The sequence below is a fragment of the Acanthochromis polyacanthus genome, chromosome 20 (genome assembly GCF_021347895.1).
Source record: "Acanthochromis polyacanthus isolate Apoly-LR-REF ecotype Palm Island chromosome 20, KAUST_Apoly_ChrSc, whole genome shotgun sequence".
NCBI classification, from domain to species: Eukaryota; Metazoa; Chordata; class Actinopteri; family Pomacentridae; genus Acanthochromis; species Acanthochromis polyacanthus.
This window is the reverse complement of record NC_067132.1, coordinates 25322704-25335218: the sequence shown is the minus strand read 5'-3', so window position 1 is coordinate 25335218 and position 12515 is coordinate 25322704. Positions and strand designations below refer to the sequence as shown.

The 12515-nt window shown below is 39.2% G+C and overlaps 1 protein-coding gene across 3 annotated transcripts in view; it reads left to right on the top strand.

Annotated features, from left to right (window-relative positions):
* myo3a (myosin IIIA) overlaps positions 1–12515 on the top strand; it is a 71952-nt gene that overhangs the window by 4721 nt on the left and 54716 nt on the right. For 2 of the 3 annotated variants that reach the window (XM_022208033.2, XM_051940602.1), the window contains exons 2-3: positions 5618–5801; positions 9090–9224. In XM_022208033.2, coding sequence (XP_022063725.2) covers positions 5618–5801; positions 9090–9224 — 319 coding nt within the window. Of the gene's footprint in view, positions 1–4616; positions 4740–5617; positions 5802–9089; positions 9225–12515 lie in introns of those variants that run through there. The other variant, XM_051940603.1, reaches the window with a different exon arrangement.

Here is a 12515-nt window from a genome sequence, read left to right as displayed (position 1 = left end):
GCGATGATCAGAGGAGGTCATGCAACAAAATTTCCTCAGATTTGTTGAAATGAGATGGAATGACTCAGATACACAATCACATATACATTCACACACATACGTAGACATACGAACAGACATACATACCCACACACCCAAACATACCAACATACACACACCCACATACACCATCTGTCCATCTAAGTTTAGACAGTGTTTGTCTGAAGTTTATCTGATGAGTTATCAGGTCAACACCTCCTTTATTTGCAATGATGCATGCATTGAGCCACTGTCTTTAGTTACCAAGATCGCAAACATAAAATGAAATGTATGCAAAGATAGGATTGCTTGTATCTGGCATGAGTAGCTATACAGTTACTGTTAGATGATAACTGAGAGGCTGGCATCAATATTTCAGCATAAGCGTGAAGTTAAATCAGGTAACTGGCTATCGCATGTAAAATGGGTATTGGACACCACTGGTAGACTTTATTAATTGCACCAATGCATGAAACTAGTTAGAAAGTAAAAGCATGTATGAAAGCATAATAATTACTGATTCATTATGCAATTTTGGCTTTTTTGCAGTTAGTAACAGCTCATTAACATCCATTATGACAACCAAATTACTTGTATTTTCAAGGATATAACATAAGGTCTGTTTTTTTTTTCATAGTGTCAGAATTATTACATGCCTGTAATGCTTCTTTTTTAACTGAGTTGGATTGTTTAAAAACTAGCTGAATACATCTGATTGTCTTTCCTGCTTCGTTCCATAACATAAGATGCAGATATATGATGGAGACGTGCCTCAGAGTGTTTAGGGGAAAACAATCACTGTGCCATCTGTTAGTCTGTATGATAAATTATCAGCTTCACTGCTGAAGCAATTAGTTTCTGACAGTTTGAGCAGAATCAATAATTTACAGAGAGTAAATCAAAGCTGCATGAAATCTTACTTTTCCTCCACAAAGAGAGATTGTTAATTGGGCAACGTTTTTAAGTGTTCTGTGAAATCAAAGGTATTATTAATGTAAACAAATGATACAACTAAAAGACAAATAATAACCAGCTTCACACATCATTAGCATCGCTAGTGACAGAGTTTCTAAAAGCTACCATCATAAAAGAGGACAAACATGCTGTTAATTATTTGTCATGGAGTAACTTTCTGGAGGCTGTTGACTGAGACAGGTCAAAGGTCAGGCATTTCTTACTGTCTAAACCACATGTGTCAAACTCATTATGTATGTAGTTTTTAATGTATATTTTACATAGGCATTTTATACATAAACAAGGCAGGTGACAACTTTACTTTAACTGTCTGTATAAAATAGCTGCTACTTAAAATTTAAAGGTGTGCAGAGTTAATTTAGGTGTTCACAATTACTTTCCAGATGTGGAAAACGGACTTCAAAAAAAATTCTGTGTCTTGATTAGTTAGATTTTTTTTTTTAAATTCCAGGACTATGTTTTTAAGTCACACATACCTGTGACTAAATATGTTGTGCCATTGTACAATCACTGTGATCAGTTGCAATGCACAATGCACACAAATAAATGTTAAACTGAGTCATAGTGTTGTTGAAATTGCACTTACTCTAATCTCTGGTTGTTTCTAATATAATTTTTCAAAGGACAGTTCATTACATATAAAGATTTTTCTAATGTACTTGTTCTCCTTTGCACTAAAACTTTGGAAAAACTTAAACTTATTGTTACTTCTTGGTACTTATGCTATACGTTTACTGGTCTGGCTCCTTTGAGATCAAATTAGGCTGTATGCGGCCCCTGGACCAAAATGAGTTTGACACCCCTGATCCAAACCATTAGCAAAAGTTAATAAGTCATTTGCAATTCTCAATTTTTTTTTACCATTAACACATTTTTCTGATCTTCACGGCATTTCCCATATTTGTTTGCCATAATTCCACCATCCATCCATTCTCTGTACACCGCTTTGTCCTCACTAGGGTTGCAGGGGGGGCTGGAGCCTATCTCAGCTGACTCGGACGAAGGCAGGGGACACCCTGGACAGGTCACCAGTCTGTCACAGGGCTACATATACAGACAAACAATCACACTCACATTCACACCTACGGATTTAGAGTTATCAATTAACCTCAGCATATTTTTGGACTGTGGGAGGAAGCCGGAGTACCCAGAGAAAATCCACGCATGCACAAGGAGAACATGCAAACTCCATGCAGAAAGATCCCAGGCCCAAGCCTTGATTTGAACCGGGGATCTTCTTGCTGCAAGGCGAAAGTGGTAACCACTACTCTACTGTGCAGCCCCTAATTCCACCATATGTATACCAAATGTAAATGATGTGAAAATGCTACATCTAAGAAACTGACTTTATGTGGAGCAAGTTTCAGATACCATCAGCCCAGCACCCTAAACTGAACTCTCAGTCCAGCTCTGGCTCGGCCTCTCAGCGACTCTTCCCTCAGCAGTGCCAGTGTAATGGGACACTGCTAAATGATGCTGAGAGCGCTGCACTGCAGTCATGGCCTGTTACACCTGACTCGCTCCTTGCTGCCGTCCGTGCACTCGCCTGTTGTTAGCTTGTCTCCTCCAGGGTAATTTATGACACTATCAGACTCATCGGCTGCTGGCGACTGGACGTCTTCATGCTAAAACTAATTACTTAAACTAATTACTTGAGCCTAATAACTTTGACATGCTCTGCAAGTGTTCCTTATTCTTGATGTATAATACATAGCAGAGGTGGCCGGGGCACACAGGAACAACATCCTGCTCTTGCTTGCTAATGCTGCCATCCACAAGCATGTTAACAAACTTTAAAAAGAGTAAGTATGATGCTGGCTTATGTTTTTGTATGTCAGTAAATATGCTTCTATTGCTAAATGCTAAGAATGGGTGCATCTTTTACTGCATGCCAACTTGGCTGCCTCATTTGGATTTCTTATTTGCAAACTTTGGGAGTGGCTCGGCCCATAGTAGCTGTGTGTATACAGTGTGTGTGCATGTGCATGTGTGTGTTAATCTATGCTTTATACTTACCATCTCTGTGACTTTGTTCGCTTTGTTCCCTTTCACCACCAGTCATCAAAGGTCAGTAATTATGAATACTGAAATAGTTCTGTTGCTAAAATTAAGTATAATTTAAATCTGTAAATATTTTAAAGCATACATTATGTTCAGTTACGCCTAATGTGTTCAAGTTTTGTTACTATTTAGTGCTGATAATGGACTTAGTACCAGATTTGCGTGGTAAGATTTATTGTCTTTATCTCAGCTGAATCATTCACAAAAAGCAGAGGTTTTTATGTCATAGTGTCACAAATTTTCAACAAACTGCCTTCTTAAAATGTCGTTAATAGATCTTGGGGTGATGCTTTTATTGCTCTTTGTATGTGAGGAAATGCCAAGTTCTAAACTCTTTGCAAGGGGATTATTCTGCTGCGTGTAATTTGAGAATCGTTAGCTGCATCTTTCTATTCACAACCATTTGCATCACAGTATTACTTTACAAAACTCCTGCCGTCTAAGTGAGAGTATTGTTTTTTGACTTTGGCGAGCCTAACGCCGGCAGACTGTCTTGGCTCGTAAAGCAGGCAGTTTTCTTGTGCCAAGGTTAAGCTGTAACTTTAACTCACTCATCAGCGTTACAGATTAGCTTCAAGTGGCCAAACCTTTGCAGAGACATCACTCAGATCAAAGAGGGGATTTCCACTGAGGACTGCTCTTTTCCTAGTTCGTCTTTGGTTTCAGTGCAAACAGTGGAATTTTCTTTATTTGTGCCAAACCTATTATTTCTTTCAAATCCACAGCGACACATCTGTTCAAACAGCAAAGGCATGCTCGGTTGTTACACATGCACTTCATTATTTGTGCACTCGTACGCAGACTGTGGTTAAAGCCGTATCCCTAAACAGCTAATGAAAAGTGACAGCCAGCCAGCGCCACAGGGTACACAAGGTTAGATAACCCCATGCATACAGACACAGACACACACCCGGTCTCCTCTAAGGGGTTATTTCCTTGCAGCCTGTGCTCTTGTTGGAGGTGTCCAGTGTGAGTCCTTAGGTTTCGCCCTCCTGTCTCATGTGTCACAGCATGTTGACACATATAGAGGCAGTGATGTATTATTGAGGGTGTCTGCAGATAACTTGGACACTGTACATTAGGAAAACACAAATGCAATTACCTCCACTAGGATGCATACATAGGAGTCTAATTGCCGCGCACAGGCAATGACTGATATTATCGCTGCACAATAGCTTCCATGTCCACCTGTTTTATCTTCCTGTGCAGAGCAGTCGGCTCACACTAGCAGTCAAAAGTGATTTAAATCATCACATTTACAAGTAGTTTAGATTAAATCACTGCCGGAAGTAAATCTAAGATAGCATCCTGCACAACAAGCTTCTCTAAACGTAAATAAAGCGACCGGTGACAATAAAAAGAGGTTTTGCACCAACGTGTGCTTAGGGACTCTAACCAGCTTTCCTTTTGTGTATGAATGGGCATCTATATGGGGAAAGGCTCATGCTGCAACAGTGGCTAATTCCTGCTAATCCCACCGTATCTCCTACCACTTAGAGATGGGTTCCAATGGCGACTGTGGAGCAGGGGAATTGCTAGTGAGATTAGCTCCCGTTAGCTCCTCCTCTGTGGTTTACACTCACAGCCAGGCCAGGCTAGCCTGCCACAGCCTTCATGCTAACCTTTTGCACAGAAATGGATTAACTGTTTTGCCAAAATGTCCCGTGTTTCATTTAGAGAACAATGTAAGTCTGATTCAACTTGTTTTGCTTTTATTGAGGCTTTAGTTTTCATGCATGTTGTCTTGATTGTTTGGCTGTTCTGACATAACTGAGGATAGATCAGACACCCTTGAAGGTTGTATGTATGTGTGGGTTTTAGCAATATCTTATTTTCTGTGAATATTTGGTTTGCTCAAAACTTTCCTCTACACATTTACATGTAAAGATAACATTCTGTACTATAGATTCTGTGTTTGCATAGCTTGTGTTTATATAGTCAGGTAAATCTGACATTGGTGATCAGGTATCAGTCTGCTTTGATTTGCTCCGAAAGTAGGAAACACCTATTTGGAAGTCAGGCTAAGAGGCTGCAAAATTCTCAGTTCTGCATTTGTCAGTGATGGGACAGTATCAATGAAGATTAAGAGATATTTGCTGCCTGTAGTTCTGTGTGTTGAAGAGTTTTACAGCTCAAGTGAAGAGAGTTTAAAAGGCCTCAACCTTAAAAATCAACCCAAATCGATCTAGATACCATGGATTATCCTCCAGGTTAACACTTGTCCTCCACTTTAATTCCCAAACAAACCAGCATGGAGCACTCAGAACAAGACAAACCAATTATCGGGCTATACTTCGAGTACTTAATTTAAAATCTGAAGAAATGTAATATGCGTGTTTTAAATGAAAAACAATTACTGTTTCAAATGTGTTGACTTATACATATTATCTCCCTGCACACTTGGATTTAAGTCTCCTTCAGCTGAGCTCGTCACTAATATGTTTATTAAGTTATCACATGGATTAATAACACCACAGACACACCAATGCATGCATAATGTAGGTCATATATACGATGCTCTCACCCATCTGACACCCATGTGTGTTCCCCCTCGGTTCTATAGGAGATCTCTCCTGAAGATGTTTCCACAATCAGGGAAGTCGATTGTCTTTGACAACTTTCCAGATCCTACTGACACCTGGGAAATCATCGAGACAATTGGGAAAGGCACCTACGGGAAAGTCTACAAGGTGCTCAACAAGATCGACGGAAGCAAAGCAGCTGTGAAGATACTGGACCCCATCCATGTAAGTCGTGTGTTTTAGCTAAAGCAGTTCAATCCTGAGGCCAGAAATGAGTCATGGACTAAATTATGAATGTGTTATCGTCTTATTGGACTATATATGCCCGATAATTGTTCATTTTAGCCCACATCTTATGTTAAATGACCCTTTTTCTTAATGTGGTGTTAAGTCACATGTTTGGTCCTGTGTGGGATCATGACCTCGCTCTGTGCCACACACATGTTGTAGTTCAGTGCTTGTTAAAGCAGCTGGAAGCCTCTGGTGTGTTCATGCTCTTGGTTGTGGCACAAGGAGGGAATGTTACTGAACTTACGACCTTGAATCTGTCACATTTATAATTTTTATTAGGACTAAACATATATAAGACGAGACGCAAACAGAGCTGACGTGTCACTGATTTTTCCTTTCTTTTGCTCACTGTTAACCTCACAGTCTTTCAGTTCTTTAGTGAGTATATTTCCACTAATTTTCCTTACAAATTTAATTGTTTCATACCTTTAACTAGATTTAATTTTGTGCCTATAAAATGTGTGTTTTCATGCATTTTTGATTTAAAAATTGTTGGGTTTTGATGCGATCAGTGGCTCTATAATTTCATGAAAGATGTTTCTACAGTGAAATTTATTTGGCATTTGAAATGCCTGTGTTTTATGTGTGCTACGGCTAAGCTTATTGTTGCATGTTTCACGACAATAGTTTACATTTTAGGCTTTTCTTTTCATGCAACAGTCCACTTTTACTCTACCTCGTAGTAAATGAAAACATCTCTACTATCTTGATATTTCAGAATGGATGCAACCCTTTTACAATAAAAGATTTAATTGATGGAACTGGTGTGAAAACTTGTGGAAAAGTATATTTCTCAGATCTCTGCTAAATGCTAAATCGTGAGCACAGTGTCTGACACTTTAGCTCAGCCCTTGGCAAGATAAACACCATTCTGCTCTGTTCTATTCACTTCACGGGATGATTATTAGAGGGAGGTTCTTCTAACTATTCCTCCATCTACGACCATCAGCAAATTATCTCAGCAAATTGCCTCAGTTCAGTTCGCTCTCATCATTTCGGGCTTCTCTGCTTGTGTGGTGCTTTAGCATCGAGCCAAAGCACATTTGGCACCAAAGCAGAAGTGTCTGAAGTAAAAAAAAAAAATTGGCCTAAAGCAATGAACGCTTGCTTTAGACAAGATGTGTCGCAGAAAAACATAATGTTACTACATGATAGCCTGGGACTGATCTGAATTATAAAACACAGATTTTTCATAGTGGCAAGATTGATCAGCTACAGAGTAGTACTTAGAAAGATGTACTACATTTCAGAGCAGTAATGTAACGCCTAATTAGCTTAGATAAGTTATTATCCCCCGATTTGATTTCAATTTAATTAAACATCAGCAAAGGGCACAGTTTGTCAGATATCAGCATGCATTGTACTGCTAAGCTGTTTCTGTTTTAGCTTAGACAGGTTCTACAATCTGACATTGCCTTGTCCTTCACAGACAGATACTCCCTCTGTTGTGTGTTTTGAAGCTACATTAAACTATGCGGTTTATTTAGAAGCTATAATGAGCAGCCATTTTCATCTACTAAATACAGACTTCCGTCTTCAAGACTCATTAGTCTTTAGTGAAATTTGTTACTGTTTCTCATTATTGAGAAATGATTATATGCAGACCACTAGTCTGTGAGGACTGTCATTACCATAATATTAATCACTGCTATGATTATTTCACGTACAGACCCATAACATTACAGTACCACTTTACTGAAAAGTCCCTGCTGTATGCAAAGACATTTGGAGGCCTTACAGTGTAATAATTGTGCTTTTTTTCATGTATCGGTACCATTGTTGATGAAATAAAATGAACTGTTCTGCGTTTTGGGACCCAACCAAAAGGTCATGAGATAAATCAGGGATCAGAGGAGATGTCAAAATCCAACGCTTTTTTCTGACTTTTCTCGAATAATTCTTATTATTTTGTGAAAAACTGGATAGTTTCTGCTTCTCTGGCCTCTCCTCTGAAAGTTTGGCAAGAGGAAATAGCTTTGGCTGAGCCACTTATGACTCAGACATAATAAACCTGTGATAAAGGCTAATACATTTGTTTGTGCAAAACAAAAAATGTGGGAACCTCTTAAGCAAAGCATTGTACATTCTGATGCTGTAAATGTGTGTATTGTTCTCTGCATCTGTGTCTGTTGAATAGTGTTATAGTTAGTCAATTAATTTTATAGTGGGCATAGTATTTTTTGCATTTCTTGTCCACAAAAAATGCAAATGGTGATGGAATTTTTGCTGCAGTCTGTACCAAGCTAGCTTGTTACATCTAAAGAATAGGCTTTATTGTCTGCATGCATCTTTGTAGCACCAAAGTGCTTCATTTGTAATGATAATAATGGATGTTGTGACATATTTGACTATTCAAAAACTGCAGCTCCTACAATTTGAATGGTAGTCTTTGCCATAATATGATTTTTAAAAGTTTTGGTTATGAATACAATAGTTCTGTGTTACACCGCCCTTACATAAAGTTTCCACCCCACTTTAAAAGTTTTCCCATTTCATTGCTTTTTATCATTAAATTGTGGTCTGCTTAATTTGGCTGTTGTGACAAGAGTGTACAAAAAAGACTCTTTCATGTCAAAGTGAGAACAGATATCTGCAGTGTCATGTCAATTCTTTAAGAGCATCAAATGCAAAATAAGTAATTGCATAAGTATTCATCTTGTTTTTTTGTAGTGCAGCAATGCTTCTTTTATAGGGACATTGCACTAGACAATATTGTGATTTTGATCATTTTTCAGTTAATTGTTTGGCCCTACTGGCTGTTCTATATGAATCAGGATACAGGGGATGGTTAGCTTTGCTTGACAACAAAAGCTAAATTTGTCCAGCATTTTTTTGTAGCAATCATACAAACAATATATACTGTTATTTTGATTTTTTTTAAATGTTATTTTTGCATTTTGACAGAGCTAGGCTAGCGGTTTCCCTTTGTTTCCAGTCTTCACGTAGAGCTAAGTTAACCATCTCCTGACTGACTTGATATTTAGTGGGAATTCATAAGAGTGGTATTAATTTTACCCAACTTTGACCAATAAAAAGCAAATAAATGTCTTCATTTAATCTAGGTAGTTGGTAATAATTTATCCGTCCTTCCTATTCATGCCATTTGGAATTAAGGGTCACAAAATGGAAGCATGATCGATAAAAAATAGTCAAATATCAGTTTGTAGACGACAGAATACGTCTGTTTTGTAATTTTAACTGACCTGTATGGCTGTTTTTCAGGATATCGATGAGGAGATTGAAGCAGAATACAACATCCTCAAGGCTCTTTCTGACCACGCCAATGTTGTCAAGTTTTATGGGATGTACTACAAGAAGGATGTGAAATGTGGAGATCAGCTGTGGCTCGTGTTGGAGGTAGGAGCACAAAACCTGCTGTCATTTGACTGAGACGTCAAATATTTACCTGTGTAGCGTGACTATGCATTGTATTGTGCAGACAAAGAGCGTGTAGGTGCAGATTAAAGGTCTGATTGTTCTTCTCACAGCGTGTCTCGCCAGGTACGTGCATTGGTGACCAAATCGGGCCAGGGATTATGTAACAGTTTTAGCCACCACAGGGAGTCTTGGTGTTTACTTATAGGTCACCTGGGGGATTTGGTTGCAGGCCAGTTAGCATCATGGGGGCAGGGGTTAGCTTGCGTGCCGTGGGCTCCATGCTGAGAGCAGCAGAGCAGGGATTTCTGTTCACAGGGGCTGTCGCACTGCATTAGTTTATACACTGAGAAGGTTGGAGCACAGGTTGAAATGTCCCCTGTTGTACCTGATTTCCGTTGTTTGTACATTACACTGAAATTTTTTTTTGTTTTGTTTTTTCGTATTTGACTTTGCTCTCTTGCACCTGCCGAAGTACAGGAATGGGAAGATGCAGCTGTGAACTTGTGATATTTTTCACAAAAGTTCAAGGGGACTTTAGTGCAGCTGCTGCTTTCTGGTCATCTAAAAAAGCTTTTCCCTCCAGATCCCCCACTTCTCCGTCTTTCATATTTCATTGCCTGCTGTAGCCTTTTTGAAATGTCAAGCTCCAGACAAACATGTAATGGAGGTCAACCTCAGAGGAGAAAAAGTGTTTGCCGGGTCCAGTACCGTGTCAGATATCGGTTTTCTTTGCCGTTTGACGTTCTGACTATGTAATTTTTGTTCCTGCTTTGATACAGAGCTGAACGAAGCTGAAGATATCCAGTGAACATGGTTAGCAAACGTAAGGAGATTTGATAACAACTAATGTAGGAAAGGTGTCACAGCAGTGTTGCTAAAGGTCTTTGATGTAGCATTTTTATGGACTTTAACACTTTTAATCACGTTAGCAGAAAGGCTGTAAGAATGGCAATATAGGTTGGCTTGTTGATGCATTGCTGTGTTTCTGACTGTAATATCTAATCAGTTATTACATGAATTATCTCGGTGGTAGTAGAGGAGGCTCAGTGGTTTAGGTTTTGGGCTACTAATCAGAATGTTAGAGGTTCAAGCTCCAGCAGTGGCAGCTTGGCAGTGCCCTTGAGCAACAGCCTTAACCCTAACTGCTTCATAGTGTGACTGATTCTGAGCTCTGCCCCAGCTTCCTCAGATGGTGTAAAATACAAAAAACAGTCCCATTTTGAACATACATCTGTGGATCCCAGAGGACAGTTCTGGCTGATTTGGAAATTTCCAAAGTTTTCCATTGGTGTTGCTATGATTTTCATGGTTTTAGGCCACTTTAATAGTTGGACAGATGCAACAGACTTTGGTCTACACATGCATATTATATATACACATGCATATTTCCATTTAGGGATGAGTTGTAGCCACCTGAAGACTGTCTAAACATTTTGTCTAGCTCCATTATCATACCAGATTGTTCAATACTTAATCAAAAATTGGAATATTCCATTGTTTGAATTGGGTTTAGCGGTAATTAGCATCTATGCGTGCTAACAGGCCAAACTGAGATGATCTTAAATTCCTGGTCAACATTATTATTGTGAGCATGTTAGCACATTGACATTGGAATTTATATAGAGGCATAGCTTTGCACGATCATAACATATGTGGGTGAATCTTTGATTTAGCACCACTGCTTTCCCAGCAAAAATAGTACCCAACTCGAAACCAAGCCGCATTTGCTTGGCACATCTGCAAACCACCGCCCTTTTGAAAAACCCAACCCTAGAGCCAGAACAGATGCACAACTGATTCAAATGTACACAGCAAAAATATGCAACATGAAAAGTTGTTTTTCAATTTACCATTGAATTACTTTCAGTCAATTATGCTGCATTTTATTTCATCTCGACTGCATCTCTGCCAACTGTGTTCCACAGTGCTGGAACAGAGTCCATATTTCTGTAATCCAAGCTCAGTGGACTCAGCATCAACAGCAGCAGTGTTATGCTAACCCAGTAGATAGTTTTCACCTCTCCATCTTGTGTTTCTTTCCCTTTTCATCACTGTCCTTCCTCCCGACCTTTGCAGAGGACCCTGCAGTTCCTTCACTCAGATTTCAAGATGCTGAATAATCAGGCTGCTCGCTGCATTACAGCAACACAAAGACGCTCATCTGAAAAGACTGTTGTCATTTTGCACTGTAGTTTCACATTGTGTGAGATGATTTAAACTTCCAGGGCTCAAATTTGACAGTAGAAACACATTTTTTTTGGTTTACTCCATGTTTACTCCCTGTGGTTGCAGATCCTCTTTCAAAATTTCCCTTGCAGAAATCTGCAGCCAGCACTCCAAATCTGGTGGCTAATCCTGAGGCTGAAATCACTGCCTGACAGTTTAGTGTGTGGCAGCGTCAGAGCTGTGTGTGTGTGCTCTGAAGTAGATGCACATGGGGTTTTAGCAGTGAAAAGACAGGAAAGCATGGAGTGAGCTGGTCATTCACCATGGTTACTGTCCCTCCTTTCTAAACTGTAATTTTCCATCCTTTAGCTCTGCTGAGAGGAGCCGTTCTCTGCCCTGCGCTGACAGCAGACCACTCATTATGAGCAGAATTCATACAAATTGCATCCTCTGCTTTGTGAGCCCCTCATCGGGGTCTGCGAGCTTTTGGCTTTGCCTCTGTAGTGCGCTCCTTTATGATGGCAGATGTGGGCAGAGATGAGCAAGCTTTCATGTACGATATTGCTACTAGAGCGCCTAAAAATACTTCAAAGATAGCGGCGATGGAGCGACTTTTATTCCCTAATTGAAAATAAGAAACTGATTTAGACGTGTGTTCCATTTGTGAGACCTTGTGTTCACTAAAAGAACCTTTTAAATGAAGGCCAATATGTAGCACAACCTTTTAAAAGCTGCTCTTTTATAGATCTTCCATTACACCAAAGTTAAAACTGCTGTAATGCTAAACTGAATATGCATCACTCTGTGGCCATATTGTATTTTAAATTCTGAATTAAATAGATTATTTAAAGAGCATAAATTTAGATTTTTGTATTACTCCTTTGTTGTTAGTAGTGTTGATTATAATAGCATTAATTCACCTTTAAATGGAGAAGCTGGCTAAAAACTGCAGATGTAAGACGTTGTTTTCCTGATTTCCTAATTATGACTTCACTGAACAGGTCTTTGTCTGTATGGCATCACATCTTCAACATCCTTACATCAAATGTTCATAAAGTCTCAGAGTTCCCTAAAAATGTATTTGAGCATGCAGTTTACTTGCAT